Here is a 16,358-nt window from a genome sequence, read left to right on the forward strand (position 1 = left end):
TAATGAGAACTGACACTCTCCGCCCCTCCCTAGCTTTAGATACCGCACCACGCCCCGCATATTGACGGTCACATAGACTGAACGGCGACAAGGCTGTCGGCGAGCCGTTTTCTAAGCGCTAAGACGGCTTTCTTAATTGAATATAGTTTTCATTTATTCATTACGAAACTTATACGTGGATTATAACATCATAGTACGTTGCTATTTACAATGGTCGTGAGTTGTGCTATGTGCGGCTGTTTATCATCATCTAAACAGGATAAAGAGAGGAGTTTTTTCGTTATCCGAAAGATGGAACGAAGTAGGCTGTTATTGCTTTCTTTGTGCGGAGTATATATATAATACAGATTTATTATATCAATATAATGAAACGCCATGACTTCGTGAGCTAGTAGACAAGGGTTCCCGAATTTTCTTTTAGCATTGCCTATAAATATTCCGTAGTGAATATATCTAATTATTAAATAGGTAATGATAAACTTGGACACGCAATTTCAAATACCTTGATTACCTTTTAACCTGTCCAAAATATACATTTTCAAATCTTCAATATTATTCTAGTTAGTGAATTAATTAAAAATATAATATTACATCGATATAAATACCTAATGAACATGTGTAGTTATTAGGATTCTGTTAATAGAATTATGGATAAAAGATTCGCGTTAAAATTTTCGCCATGTTGCCGCCCTGACCATGTAACGCAATAGTACGAGAAAGTGATGATGAGTAACCCTTTTTTTTTTTCTTTTTTTTTTTGACGGGGGGGAAATCTTTATGGATACCCCTGAGCCCAGGGAGACTCAGGGGTTATGTGGGGACTCTCCCTCCAGACTGGAGGGCCTACCCCACTAAAACCCCCCCGGGTTTCCCTCTCGCCGGTTGAGTCGGCGCCGTGGGATCAGTGAACATTCACCACGACGATGATGAGTAACCCTGCCATTTTACGCACACATTTGCGCGTGTGCAGATAGCGCCTTGATGTATGTAGGTAAATAACTTGCGACCGTCGTATAGAGTGTTCGGGGTGTGCTTGTAGTTATATCATAGTCTCGAAAATAAAGTGACATTCGACAAATATCTTTTTTTTGAAAAATCATGACCGTCACACCAGACACGAATGTCATTTGCCTGGTGTCAAATAGGATAAAATTTGTTTGATTTGAACACAACATACATGTTTTATTTCGGGAGTAATATTTTTTTAATTTCTTTTGTTTTTCAAAAATGGTTACTTATTTTAAAGAATTCACCTTATGTGATAATTTTGCAATTTATCCTTCCTTTTATTTGTAATACACCTAATTAGCTAATAATATTATTGTATTGTATATAATGTATAAAATATATAATAATATTATTTAAATACTTATAACTGAAATGTAATAGGGAAATATTTAGTTACGTAATTAATAAAGAATAGAAAACATTCATTATGTGATCACAACACAAAAATACATTGAAAGAAAGACTAAAAGTAAAATAAAAAGAAAAAACACAACGAAACAGATATAAAATTACAAATAATCATGTCATTATCATCAGAGGTGACAAAGTAAGGTAGTGTTCTCACCAATAGTCTGTTGTTCCAGTTGCGAACGCGATTTGGACAGCTGAGAGTGGAACTGCACCATCTCACCGCCGAGTAACGCTCCGAACTTGCCCAAGACCTCCTTGTGCCACGCGTCATACTTAAGCGCCACTTTGCTCTGTACTCTGGCGAAGTCTATCACCACAGGTCCATATTCGCGACGAGTGTCCGATGTGTCGAACGTTGTACGGGATTTTCTGGAATAAGGTTAGTATTTAGTAATGGAATTATTTTAGCACAAACTAATGTTTGCAATTAATTTTTTCCAGTACCATTAATGGTATTAAAAAGTCGCTTACTTGATGTCGTTGAGGCATTTGATCCACAGTGTGATGTCTTCACCGAGACGACCGTACAGGCTTTCAGGCTGAAGATCCCACAAGGCTTGGTAACTGTGATTAAATTATGACACGGTTATGAAGGAAGTCTTGAAAACATGTATGAATTGACTGAACTTAGTCACGTTTACAACTCGATATAAATGGAGGTTAACCTTGAAAGGGTTGTAACCCTAACTAGCCGTGAACAGGTTTACGGCAATGAAATGGGAAACTTCCGGTCCACAAAATTAATTAAAGAAGTTTAAAGAAAGGCTGTAACAATATAAAGGTAAATGTAAAAAAAACAGGTATAACAGTATAAAACACTCCCTACACTTTATTATTAAGGCACTTACCCCTAAATGGGAGAAACTGAATTACAGAAATAGATACATGAAGGGTGTAGACTCTGACTGCAGTGGCGGTCGAGCTGGGAGTGACCGTGGTACGAAATCAAAATGAGAAAGTGAAGGACGATGGAACAATTCAAATTTCAAATTTAAATACAAGTAAAATAAAAAAAATGATAAGATACAAGAGGAGAGAGGCGATACAAAGAGGTGAGATGACGGTGTAAGGAGGTCACACCGTCACAACCTGACCCATAATCACTATCTATTCCTTAAAATGTTAATACAAGATTTACCGCAGCCACTCATCGACGTATTCGCGAACTTGTGAAATTTTGTGCTCAATGGCGTCGTAGGCGTTTTCTAGAGGTGCTGATCCGGCAGGGAGCTTAGTCAGCAAGTTTCTGTAGGTCGCTGTTTGCGCACGCGCAACGCCCACTTGGTATCTGTAAAAAAAGACAATAATTACGAAATAGTAATTTTTGGTACTTTTTGAGTCACCAGGGTTTATGTGTAAAAGAAATGTAACGCAGCACAGATCATTTACTGGAAAAGAATTTAGAGCAGACTTATTTTTTGGCGTAGTAATATATCGGCATCAACGTCGTTTAGAATAACAGTTGGACTACAAGCATGTTCGGACTTGTACCAATAACTCGGGAGCACTGCGAATTGCGATACAATACAGCGTTACGCTGCAGCGTAGTCAGGTATTTAGTTTCTATTGGTAAACCAGATGTCGCGACGAGTACCAAATAGCTATTTTTGTATCATCCTAATTCTTTCTACGACTTTTCGTACCATAACGCGCTTAGAGTAAGCTTATTGTAATGTTAAAACTATGATGTTTTATTGGCAGCTTTGTGACTATTCATTCACTCTGTTCGTACTATGACGAGACTTAAACATGAAAGTCATATAGCTCTTATGTCAAATTTAGCAATCTTAAAATAGTTATATGGATGCAATGGAAACAATATTATTGTCAGTTTTATTGTTTTAATATTGATTTGTAACGATTAAAAGGTAAGTTGAACTTATTTATTTACTTATATCTCTTCAATATTTTGTTTATTTTTCATTTAATAGCACATAGGAAATGAGTTCTCGTTAAATAAAAATACTCGACGTTTATTTCGTAAAATTATGACAGCGCCATCTATATGCTCCTTGGCGAAACTGACAGTTGACACTAGACTACGGTTCCGAATTCACAACGCGACACTTAAGACTCAGCTTGTTTTATTTATTTTTCTTCATGAAAATGCGGAAGAACAATTGAAAACAACGTAATTTTAATAGATTTCATTATTACATAGTTTTATTTTTATTTACATTCAGAGAATATTAGCAGTCAGTATTCTCTGAATGTAAATAATATTAAGTACTTTAGCATTATACTATGATAGGATGAATCGGAACATCAAAAAAGTAAGAGGTGGCATTATACAGTTCATATAGCGTCATTTCTTTCTTATTTTTAGTACGGAATAGACAATATTGGGAAATCATTCATTCTTTCAGTCACTTTAGCAATAATACATTACTTGATTGATAGATTTGTCATGGTACGAATATGCGTAATATTATAATAAGCTTACATTGAAATAAGGTTGTTTTTTGAAAGGTTATTGTAGGCCCCCTGTAGTATGTAGATTAGCATTCCTCTTGAGTTCGCGTTCGCGTGCTTATTTAAATAGGGACGACAAAATTAACCTTATAGACTTACCTAGTGCTCTGCAAGCGATGCTGGCTTGTCACAACGGCTTGCCAGGCGAACATTTGGCGCATGAGTTGGAAGCGGGCTTCTTCCAAAGACGGGAAGAGATACATCTGCTGGTTCGTGATTCGCACTTCGTGGACTACGCGGGCGATCTATGGACGTAAAGTACCTATAATATAATCTGAAAGGAGTGTCCAATAAACACTTTTGGATACAAAAGAAATTCCAACTTGCCACGCATACAATCCATTAACAGCTTCTCTTACTTCATAGACATTGTTATAGTTAATTTTAAGTGTGATAAATAAATGGTTTTAATGGTAATTTTTTTGTAGCAAGGGTTCAATTTGTAGACTGATTCATTCTATATATAATAATAATATATGATTTTTCCAATTATCTTCCATCAAGTAGAAAATAATAGTAAATGATTGAACATTGACTTTAAGGCATGGGAGACAGGAGCCCGAACTAGGTAAATCCTGTGTTATGGCACTCCTGGCTCCTGGCGATAGGGGTATCGGCAATAGTACAGTCAGTAAACAAAAAGAAGGTTGTAATAAAATACGCAATATAAAGAAACAGGAGACAAATAAATTAAATATTAGTAAAATATTCAATAAACATTCAAAAATATTTAGTGTAAACATATTTAATATATCCTCCCTAGTTGCTGTTTGTTACCTGCGGGTCTCCACCAGGCTTGTGTGTCGGCTCAGCGGGTGAGTAGGTGTCCATGGAGAGATCCATTTCGTTGCTCTTGCCTTGAAGGGCTGCAGTCCACGCTTCGACTCCAGCTTGTAGACGGGCAGCGAGGCTTTTTTCCACCTACGAATAACACTTTCTTTTGTGTAGTCAAGGTTCGTATTTTTCGATATTACTATGACTATTTATGACTTGGACGACAATATTTAAAAAAAAAATGCGATTCATCGCTTATGAAACATATTTGGACGAAATTTCCACTTACAATAATCCCTATCTTTCCTTTCTACTTTTTAAAACATCGCGTCAATGACGAAACGAACAAACCTCTTCATCCAGACGTTGCACCCACAGACGTAAGTTGCTGTATTGACGCAATGAAAGGTCGTCAATGGCGCGCTGAAGACGGCTAAGGATATCTGCTAAACTCGGAGCTGAGTATGGGCACGTCTCCAGGGAGCGAACGTCGACAGAAATCTGTTCTTCGACAGCTAGCAGGTCTTCCACCTGTGTAGTATTTGAAATAAATGTTATAATCGCTTAGCTATTCGTTTTTCCAATATAAAACTTCTTAAGTTCATTAACAAAGGTAGCCAAAGTTAGCTGAGATTATTATACAAAACTATGATGGCACTATCAACATCAAATTCAGTATTACTATGGTTGAAGTTCTTTCTCTCCAGTCTTTAGTGTAGTTTAAGAAAACGTTTCTTCAGTGCACAAGAAAGTTCTTTTTTTAGTGCGTTGAGTTAGATTTGTAAATGAAAAAGGTTAAAACCATACTGACCTTTTCTTGGAATAGCAAGACGACTTCGCTCAACTTCTGCACGTAAGGGTCAAGTTTGTAGGACTCCCAGACGAGTGCCATTCCTTCTGACACTTGGTTGAGAACGTCACGGCGTAGGCCTGCTACTAATGGAATTATCGATGCTTTGTCGCGAATCTGGGTAGTAGAAAGACGATAAGATCAGATAAAAAAGTATTAAAATTTATAGTTTGTTTCAAATAATTTACAATTACAAAAATAGTGTGAAACATAAAAGGAGTCACGAAAGAGATAAATGGGTGGCCCTATTAATACCAAGGAGCAGCAATCTACATAGTTATTCCGACTCTATAATCAGCATAAAGCTATTTATCTAACAGCACTCTACCATAAGGAATCAGGGAAGTGATTATTTTGTAAAAAAAAAAAAATATTTTACTTTTCTTCCCTGTTTTATTACGTGTTTTACGTTAGACAATTCAGTGGTTTTTTAAAGATATTTGCAATGATGTAATGCAGTATAAAAATATAAGTTCTCACTTACGCTCTGTCATACTCAATTAAGCATTAGCACATAGGAAAAAAAGGCAGTACACAAATAGTATTAAGTAAAAAAATTAAAAAAAACATTGAAGGCAGTCTTTGAATCATGCAGCTTGAAATAAAACTACCTTTGTATGATTCCTATTATTTAGCTGCACAAATGAAACGCACCCGTGTTAGTGATACACTCCACAACTGTATAACTGAATTTGGTTATACATTCTAGTGTTAATTTTGTATTTTTATGTGGTACATAAGTATTAGTATATTTTGTGCTGTTACATATATGTAAAATTATGCGCGCAAGCTGTAGATCTGTTTCAAAGTTTTCCAATTATTCAGGAACATTATTACAAGCTGATAAAAAGGAGTTCCTTCTTTTTAACTCTGTAAATGAATGAGAAAAATAAGGTAAATGTAAAAAGAGTGTTACAACGTTTATGTCTACAGAATGCGCTAAATTTGTGCTTGAATGTGTATTTGCATTTTGTTAGTGGTATAAATTGTTTAATTGTAACAGTAAGAGTATTTCAAATCAATCTTACCTTCTCCAAAGTACGTTCATAAGTGCGAACACTCTCAATGAGCGAAATGGCAAACGGATACAGCTGGTTCGCTTGGTGAGCTTTGTTCACGATTGCTAGAGGTACTCTAAAATAATAAAAAATAGATATTATAAGCTATTATCCTGTCGAGGAGTCTGGTTTACGACCCCAAAACCATAAAAGGCGTAGCGAGCGCCTGACGAGGCGAATTGCTGCTCATTCGTCACGTCAACATCGTAGCGAGACTGTGCAAATACCATTTTTTTAATGAGAAACCCATTAATTTACTTTATATATTCGTATTAGTTATTGTTTTTCCTAAAATTTGGTTATTTGTTGTGATTATCGTGTGTACATATTATACTCAAGTGCGAGAGATTTGTTTCATGTTTATAAAATTTGTGTTATTGATGTTTTCTATGAGTATTAATTTTAAAATAATTAAAAATGTTATAAACTAAACGTCCGTTTTCTGTTTAACATGTGAAGAGTACGATTATTACAATACCTACTTTAAGTATCGATGTCCTAAAATAAATATTTAAATACAACACTTTAACAAGGTTACGGCAGAATCATAGAGGACGTGGGTTCCCCGCAACCGCTGAGTCATAAACCGTTTTGTCTTGTTTATTAACACCGTCTTTAATTTTATTATAAAATGTATCACTGTTTTCAAGACAAATAAATGAGTTTATTATTATGTATTATTATTTCAAAACGGAAGTAAAAGAAACCTCTTTTCCTTTGATATTATGTAAGTAAAATTCCACAGTGAAAATCGAATTATATTTAAGTATGTATTTAAAGTCATACCTGAAACCCAAGTTCTTTAAATTGCGCACTTCCTTATACAAAGTGATAATTTCAGGCAAAAAGTTCACTTTGAGCTTCAGGATGGTACCAGTCTTGCTAGAGCGAGCACGCACGGACTCTATAGCGAAGATACGTCCAGAAACACCGAGGTTACGTTGTTGCACCTAAGGAACAATAACAAATATTTAAACTTGAGATCAAATCTTTTGTTCAAAATATGCATTAATGCCAATTATTACAATCATATTACAGACCATTTCAAGATCTTTATGCCCATTGTAGAATGTACAATATACTTACTTTACGAGCCCAGTCATCGAAGACTTCCTGAGTGTCGAGTTTCAGGCGGAAGCTGTCGCCATCTGCCTTCAGTTTTTGACCCTCAATATGGTTCTCCCATCCCTTGCCTGATGAAATAAAAATAGTTATGTGCTAATGGTGCTGAAGATTTTAATACCTGCTCGGCACCTAATAGAGGACATCGATCAGTTTATATAATGGATTTACTCAGCCGACCATTCATTGAGTGATGACTGATTCTTTGCTAGATGACGTCGTAAAGTTATAAAATTTCATAATATACATTTTCAAAGAAGGAATGACTGACATTACATTCGAATAATCTTACCAAGAACATCCTCGACTCTCTTCAAGTAAGCAGTAAGTTGGTGATCAATCTGCTTAGCCCAGATAATGGACCCCGCAACAGGCGGGAGATCTCGCACTAGGGACAGTCGACTGCATTTCGATTGGGGGTATTGAACCTATACATAAAAATATGACTAGTATTGAGTTCCTCTTATCACCTCTGTTGAAATGGACATGTATTTTATTTAAATGAAGTTTATTTTACTAACCAACGTATGATGATATCATATCAACTAAAGTTATAATATTATGTTAAAATAACACTAGTATAAGTACGTAACTAACAAATATTATGTATTGTGTGTGAAATAAATTATTATTATTCTTGAACAGCAATACAACTTTGTATGATTCTTCTGTTACGTTTAAAATGTTCATGCCAACATAGTCTGGCACTTTGTAAAGAAAAAAATTATTGCTAAAAATCGTAGATGGAAAGTTTTGAATAAAGAAGATCCTCAACTTTTATATCACCAGATTTTAAGTAGCAGTAGAGCTCCTTGTGAAAGAGTTCGTCCAGGTGGGTACTGCCACCTCACCTATTTCTGCCGCTAAGCAGTAATGTCAGCATTACTGTGTTCTGGTTTTGAAGGGTAAGGGTGCTGGTGAAATTACAGGCACATGGGACTTGTCAACTTATGTCTCAAGGTGTTGGGCGCAGTGGCAGTGCCCCTAAGATCTTTGCGATTTAAAGCTCTGAGGTGGCACTGCAACTGTTAAGGACAGGCGTGTAGCGTACCATCAGGCGCACGACTTGTTCGTCCCAAACTTGATATTATAAAAAAAGATAGAATTTGCGTATTTTGTAAGACTATGACAAAGGAATAAAATAGGAATAAGAGGAGAAACCCTAATTTACCTTGAATTTCTCATGTAAAGCCTCAATATCATCCTTAACCCGCTGTATAAGCTGAGTTTGGTACTCCCGAATAGCGCCACGAATGTGTGGTCGGACAAACAGAGCGTTGAAGCGTGAGAAGATCCTAAACATCTCATTCGCGTTCTTCGCTGTGCCCAGCTGGTCACGGAGGTGGGCCGTGATACGGGTTTCTACGCGATCTGTTTATTTAACGAGAAGTTGAAGAAAAAAAAATCGTTTAATTTCAAGATTGGCAACAAAGTTAATTCAGTGTGAAGTAGCCGAACACTGAACAGCGAATGAAACCAAATAGATCACCAAGCGAGAGCTGGAGTGCGCATCGTAATTTAGAAATTTTGTATTTTTATTTGTTTTTACCCTCAACTTAGTGTAGGAAGTGGCCGCACGTATACGTTACTACTAGTACCAATATCATGCTAATCTCTTCGGACGAAGCGCTTCGTATAATTATGATCGAACTTCACTTGCAGGTAAGTTCGTTTAATCACTAATTAGTTAATTAGTGGATTTTTTGTGTTCATTACTGGAGAATTAGAGAAATTCTTTTTTAGTAATAATTATAATAGCTTTTTTATAAAACATACTACAGCATAATATTTCTTGAGGAAATGTGTCAAGTAAACTAATCACCATTGATATATTATAATGTTTAAAACAACAAGCAAGTTATTTAAAATTTCACACACACTTCCCTTAAAATGTCGATCACTGAACCATCGCCCCACACATATCCTATGCAGGTTAATGGGCTTCTTATTAGGTTTTTCTCAAAACAGTAGACTAATAACCAATGATCGGTGTTGAGGGAGTTAATCTACCTAAAGTATGAACGTTTTCTTAGTATGGACATTGCCATTTCCTCGTCAATGCGTATAAAATGTCTTTTTTAACTGTTTATTTTCTAAACGTTCCGAAATATAGGTTGTCTCAAATGTTTAAATACGTAAGTTCCCGTAGAAACACAATTACAATGTTATTTTTTGAGACAATAATTTGTAGCAAATGCTTAATAGGAAATAATAATTAGTCGCCAATGTGTTAAATTTTTCTACAAATAATAGGCATATTCAAATATAATCAGTTTCGAGAAGTCCCGGGATTTGTAGAAGGGAATGTCCAGGTTATTCTTTAGTTTATCTAACTTTACTTCCTCAATTCTAGTCAACGGAATTAAGATAAAAAGGTTTCTCACCAATTCGGTCCTCATAGCGACGAACAGCCGCCTCCCAAGCGTCGCAACCCTCACGTGAGATATCCAGGCAATCTACTTCTTTCACATTTTCATATGCCAAGTTGACCTGTACAAGTAATTAAATTGAGTATTGAAATTGACATGAATAAATCATTTACGGTGCACCTAACTCCAACAGATTGAGGAAGCGCTTAAAAAACGCCAAGTCAAAACTATTCATAACAAACAAGCGCATATTTAAAAATTCATACGACTTGAGGAAGCGTGTGTCAGGAACACAGAAAGTCTGTAGTCTCTGCCTATCCCACTGGGAGAAGAGAATGCCCCGCTGTGCATTAGATTTTTTCTACTGACAAGTGTCCCTAGCTATGAGATTGTGTGATGCACCTCAGCGATAGCGTTGGCATCGGCGGCGTCCATAGGCAGCGAGTGAGGTTGGGCTGGTTCACCTCCTGCACCGGGGTCTGCAGCCACAGTCGCACGCGGACGGAGCACCTGGGTTGGTACGTATATATGGTATGAGTTAAAAATATATACAGACTGAAATGACTACTACTTTTTTGTTTGTCGGTACGGCCTCTCTCGAGTGGCAATGGTGCCGATCAGCCGTTGTCGGCTATACAAGGACGCGACCGGAATTTCGTAGGAGGCAGATTCGTTGTCGGCTATATAAGGACGCGACCGGAATTATGTAGGAGGCAGATTCGTTGCCGACCTGTGTAGAACCGCGTTGTACGAACCGATGCAAAAAGCACGTCTTTTTAATTCTTATTAAATAGACAAAGCTTTTTTGACCAGTTTAATGCGATTCCATGTCGATATATGTGATGACATCCTAATATAATTGTGATACAGGTCTTTAGTTAATTTATTCGTATTGTAAGTAAGCTTACCCGAAGCATAACAGTTCTTAGTTGTTCGTGGTGACGTCTGAACCGCCGCATATGTTCCATGCGCGCTTGCAGCCGCTTGTGTGATGGCGACACACGCCACACCATTTTTAGATGTTCGTCGCGCTTCTTCTTTACGATGTCACTTAAAAAAAAAACTAATTAAACACCCGATGCCGAAAGCCGAAGTCGGGTAAAAATTCTAATAAAAAACTAATAACTCAACAGGACTGCTAATCTCCAAACTACAGACCGTAACTGTGAAAAATTCGAAATTCCGTTTTATATGTAGATGGCGCTGATCGGTGGCTTGGAAGTAGTTTGTATTATGTAAATGGCCGTGGATATTAATTAATTCATGTTTAATATGAAATATAAGTAGTCAGTTTTTTCTTTTAACGACAAAAATTACTTTGACGATGAGATGGCATTGTGTGTTTTATAAATTAACGCTTGATAGTGTGGGTAGATGGTGCTAATCCTGAACAAAATAAAAGAGTAGTATCCATAAAAATCCGTGTAATAAGCGTCATCTAATTGATTTGTTTGCTATCACTAGAAAATAGTGTAGCTTTAACGAAATGAAATAAAAAAACAGTTTATTTCTACCATCACAAACTACAAAATTCTTGTTACATATATTATATTAACAAAATGTATGTCTGGTGTGTGTGCGTGCGAGCGTGCGTGCGTGTGTTTTTGCTTGCCCGGACGCGAGAGTTTTTAGGTAGTAGATATTTTATAACTATGTTAATTTTTCAAGTATTCTTTCGGTTTCGTCATAATTCTGTACCTTAAGCCATTTGGTTATTTTATTTTTGCTTATGTTTTTATATGAATTTACTATATTTAATTTTTTATTTATAAAATTGTACAATCTCCCAGTCCTAAATGATAGAACCTCGACGCAAAGTACTAACCATAGTTGTCTTACATGCTGCATAGGGTCTTCTAGCTGTGGATACTCTAATATAATTATCAATATGTATATTGGAGTGTTGTCGAAGTACAGAGTGCAGAATATAAATTTGACGAACAGAGAGAACATCAGCATCTTGATAAAATTGCATCGTAGGAAATCTTCGCGGCTTAAACAAACATACTCTGTGCTCTATCTAATTCCATCATCGCAGACTTAGTGGCTCCACTCTTCTACAGCCTGTGGGCTAATGAAGGATTGTTTGGCTCCCATGTCGATAAGGAATTTCAGTGGGGGACATCGAGTATATAACCAGAAATAGAGACGAAATAAGGGTCATATATTCCTGGTAACACATTAGTGATATAGCTCTTATAAATATCAATTCTCGTTTGCACTGAAATATAGACAGGCCAACTACTGACCTGTGTGTACGTCTCAGTATATTCCAAAAAACATTCTGAATTTATTGTAATAAAGATAATATCTCTAACAATGCCGTGCTGTTCTATTCGGTGGTGTGGGAAAAACAGCAAAACATCTAATTACAAAACAAACGGAATCACATTTCATCGGTAATTAAATATTAAATATATAATTTTGCAATTTTCGTCCATTATAGCAAAGCTCAAGTTAACTGTTCGATTTGAAGTGAAACTATAAGTTTGTTGCGGTTGATATCTATTATGCATCCTAAAAACATTGCTCTGCGGGGTGTAATTTGGTGGAGGGGCCCGGAACATTTGCTGAGTACGAGTTGGGCCACGGGGAGGCTGATTATGTTGCCAATTTGGCTGCCATGCTTGATTAAGTTGAGGTTGCATGAATTGCGGCTTGGACGGGCCAGGTGTATTCATTATTGGATGTCTGGATGGGCCAGTCATGTTGAAAATAGGCAGTTTTTGACTGAAGTTATGTAGAGGCAAATTAAAATTATTTTAAGAAGTCTGAGGTGGATGTTCTTTTCTACTAGGCACTTCATTACGTTGTTGCATATAAAGTGTGTTAAGTTCCTCCTGCACAAACTCTAAAGCCTGTTCTACGGTCGCGGGGCGCATGCATCTAACCCTACATCCTAACGGGTCCTTCAAGCCGCGTAGATATGCCTGTAACGTCAGTTTTTTATAGAGAGTGCGCTTGGCTTCAATTGTAGTGTCTACGCTTTCGTGGAGGCTGACATATGTCATTATGGTACTGTATAAATTTTTTGGCACCGTTTATAGAACTCCTGTGGGCTATTCGACTCTTGGGTCTGCATAGATAAATCATTATATAATGCAGTTATAATGGTCAGCGAAATTATTTATTAAAGCATTTCGTAAACCATTCCAACTTTCCGGAAGACTGTTATGCAATACGATATGATAGATTGCGCCAGTGCCAGATATATAATTCTCATAAGTCTGCCATCAGCAATATAACGAAGCTGCTTGAAGATGTAAATCAATTTCCTTAGTCTCCGTGCACCCTCGCGAATATTGAATCTGAGGTTGTTGTCAAATATAATACCAAGATATTTTATATTTTGGGTTCAAGTAATAACCTAATCTCCGGTTAAAAAAGCCGACCTCAAAAGTCATTCATTCCCTAGTTTACCACCCTCAGAGGTGGAATATTTTCTTCAAATTGAAATGGGACCACTTCTGAGGTACCTTCTATCCAACAAAAAAAAATCATCAATATCGGTTCACAAATAGCGGAGTTATCACGTAACATATATACAAAAAAAACATATGGACGAATTTAGAGCCTCCCCTTTTTTTGAAGTCGGTTAATAAGAGGACAGTCACACATTCAGTTGAAGGATTTGAACATTTATGCGCTATTAATGACACATGGATAGGCAAAGAAACAGCGTATTTTATTGTAAATACAACTTACTTAGTTTTTTCCACACTTAATGTTAAGCAGTTTCGAAAACTTTAGAAAGTGTCGTAAGAATAGAAATTGGTCTGTAATTGTTGACAAATTGTACTTCGTCAATTATTTACAAATTAGTCACAAAAACAGCTATTTGGCACTCATCGCAACATCTGGTGTACCAATATGTACTAAAAAGCTGACTACTTTGTCTTGTACCGCGATTAGCAGTCCGCTCGAATTATCGGTCCATCATTATAAAGAGGAATGGATATAATATAGAAAAGGAAATAAATATAGATATAGAACATATAGAACAGAATAGAAAAATACATGTTTCTTTTTATATCGCACAGTTTTGTCCTATTAGGTTATCTCTGGGATACTTACCGCAATAGACCTTGAAGTTTCTCATATTCGTCATCCCAGCAAGAGAATACTTCGAAGCATTGCGTCATTACGCGTTCGAAGTCATCAAATGGAATATGCATTAAACGACGCGTACCCAGTACCTGGAAATAAGAAACGGTTAAAGCTTTATCGCACTAAATGCGGCCCACCCGTGGTTTGAGAAGTGCAGGACGAGAACCTGTACCTGTACAGTTACGCATACCTTATTATCTTCTAAACAATAAGGTATATTATATATATAGGTAATTTTTTTATGGTTAACAGGTGTTCGAATACGTGTAATAATACTTTGGGAACAATTACACGTTTTGAACTATTAATGGGCTCTTGTTACACTTTAAGCATAAAAGAAATTTGATACAATGTAAACTACCTTTTTTTATTAATCACCACACACCTTTTTTATAATACCAAATTTCTACGCAAATAAGTAATTTCTTGTATTTGTTATTTTAAGCTATGGCTTCTGTACTTCCAAGTTCTATGTATCACTACAAGTACTAATATAATAGAACAATATAAATAGGGTAAGCAATGTAAGTAACATAAGTTTACCTTGAGAAGTTGTTGTCCCAAATCGCGAGAGATCGCCTCAACTAGACGCAAACCACGCTGGATGGGGTACTTGGTCGATCGGATCTTGCGCAGGTGCGAGAAAATTTGCTGTACTGCCAACCTGCAAAATTAAGTTTTGAATTAGCGAATCAAATTTGACAAATTCGAAATATGTGTTATTCAAAAGGCAGATTTTAAATTATGGTAATGTGTCTATAAAAATAATAATACGTTTTGTTTGACATCACAAGTATAAACTGCTGTTTATATATGACAAAATTTCTAGAAAGAAGCTTATTCTAAATTGACATTATGTTTTAACATTTATATGCATTGCGAACTCGATGTTATGCTTGAAAGCATTGTGTATGGTTACAGTTGGTCCCACACTAGGTACAGTCTGTCCTGTGGCAACCGTTAAATCTAATTAGACACTCGTTATGTTGCGCTAATTAAGAAAAAAATAATAGGGCGCATCAGTGCGAATTTAATGCGCTTTCAAAAAAGACATTTATGGATTTCCTAGTTATGTTCCAATTGTTCAGCAGTGTAAATTCAAGCATCATTGTTGTTATATCACAATTCCTAAAAAATGTACTCAAAATATTTGCTACAGCCTTACCTAATTCTATCAAGCTCAGTAGCACTCAGCAGATCATTGATGGGGAAGTCCTTCATAAGTGGGTTGTAATCTGACACTGTTGCTAAGGCCTGTTTCAGACCAGTGTCTGTATCGAAGGATACAGTCGCGTGAAAACGCTTACCGTATTTCAAGATGTCTAACGTTAGGGATACCTACGAAAAATAAAAATATTAGAATGAGCAATGAGCTTTGTTCATTTAGAAAAGAAAAAAAATCCAATGTTGATTTATTGAACAGGAACCTATCTAATTCGAGATTAACATGCATTAATTTAATGTCCTAAATTTACGAATCCCATACTTAAATCGCTCTTAGTGTATAATAGATATTAAAGCATTCCAAATTTTTTATTTTATTTTATGTATTTTCTTGTTACCTCAATGCTTTCTCTTTTTTCTTGAATGCGATGAAGAGCTCTTTCCAAATTTAGCCAGAAAGAGATCTCTTGCAAAGCTGTACCATTTGACGGGTCTCTGTCAAGTTTTGTTACCTACGAATAAATAAATTTGTTATTAGATCAATCATATAACAGTGCAGACTTAATAATCAATTTTGGTATATTGTTTTAAGTGTGTTACAATTTTAAAACGTATAGTCGGTAATTTCTGGATTAGAAAAAAACCTTACATATGCTATGCTACAGTATGTATATAATAACAAACACAATACTTTTTGAATTTCCTTGATCCAGCGGTTCACACCATTCTGCAGTTGATTGAGAAAGTTAGAATCTTCAGCCTTGTCTCCGAAGTCGGCCACGCGAGGCTTACGCCCTTCGTCTGCAGCCCTATTGGAATATTAAAGCGAGATCTAGGTTAGATTAATATTGTTTCAACTTACATAATGATCTTCACAAAGATTTGTCATTCATACCATAGTTATTCCAAATTTTTAAGTTCAAACTAAATTGTTCACTATTTTTGAGAATTAATAAATTTACAATATAGGTATATATATATATATATATATATATATATATTAATTCTATGTTATTGGATAAC

At 36.0% G+C, this 16,358-nt stretch overlaps 1 protein-coding gene across 1 annotated transcript in view; it reads right to left on the reverse strand.

Annotated features, from left to right (window-relative positions):
• Positions 1 to 15,841, reverse strand: part of LOC113234701 (dynein heavy chain, cytoplasmic) — a 64,943-nt gene extending 49,102 nt beyond the window's left edge. Inside the window, exons 1-20 of the mRNA XM_026470142.1 lie at positions 15,734 to 15,841; positions 15,337 to 15,509; positions 14,715 to 14,835; positions 14,139 to 14,260; positions 10,973 to 11,114; positions 10,467 to 10,574; positions 10,080 to 10,185; positions 8,867 to 9,066; positions 7,988 to 8,123; positions 7,660 to 7,766; positions 7,360 to 7,523; positions 6,544 to 6,649; positions 6,127 to 6,150; positions 5,477 to 5,632; positions 5,017 to 5,196; positions 4,669 to 4,812; positions 3,991 to 4,136; positions 2,558 to 2,707; positions 1,891 to 1,983; positions 1,574 to 1,788 (exon numbers count right to left, since the gene is read on the reverse strand). Of these exons, the coding sequence (XP_026325927.1) occupies positions 1,574 to 1,788; positions 1,891 to 1,983; positions 2,558 to 2,707; positions 3,991 to 4,136; positions 4,669 to 4,812; positions 5,017 to 5,196; positions 5,477 to 5,632; positions 6,127 to 6,150; positions 6,544 to 6,649; positions 7,360 to 7,523; positions 7,660 to 7,766; positions 7,988 to 8,123; positions 8,867 to 9,066; positions 10,080 to 10,185; positions 10,467 to 10,574; positions 10,973 to 11,114; positions 14,139 to 14,260; positions 14,715 to 14,835; positions 15,337 to 15,392 (2,476 nt within the window). The 5' untranslated portion in view covers positions 15,393 to 15,509; positions 15,734 to 15,841. The remainder of the gene's footprint in view (positions 1 to 1,573; positions 1,789 to 1,890; positions 1,984 to 2,557; positions 2,708 to 3,990; positions 4,137 to 4,668; positions 4,813 to 5,016; positions 5,197 to 5,476; positions 5,633 to 6,126; positions 6,151 to 6,543; positions 6,650 to 7,359; positions 7,524 to 7,659; positions 7,767 to 7,987; positions 8,124 to 8,866; positions 9,067 to 10,079; positions 10,186 to 10,466; positions 10,575 to 10,972; positions 11,115 to 14,138; positions 14,261 to 14,714; positions 14,836 to 15,336; positions 15,510 to 15,733) is intronic.
• Positions 15,842 to 16,358: the final 517 nt, after the last annotated feature.

Source organism: Hyposmocoma kahamanoa, unplaced genomic scaffold (assembly GCF_003589595.1).
Source record: "Hyposmocoma kahamanoa isolate Upper Pololo Valley unplaced genomic scaffold, ASM358959v1 86, whole genome shotgun sequence".
NCBI lineage: Eukaryota > Metazoa > Arthropoda > Insecta > Lepidoptera > Cosmopterigidae > Hyposmocoma > Hyposmocoma kahamanoa.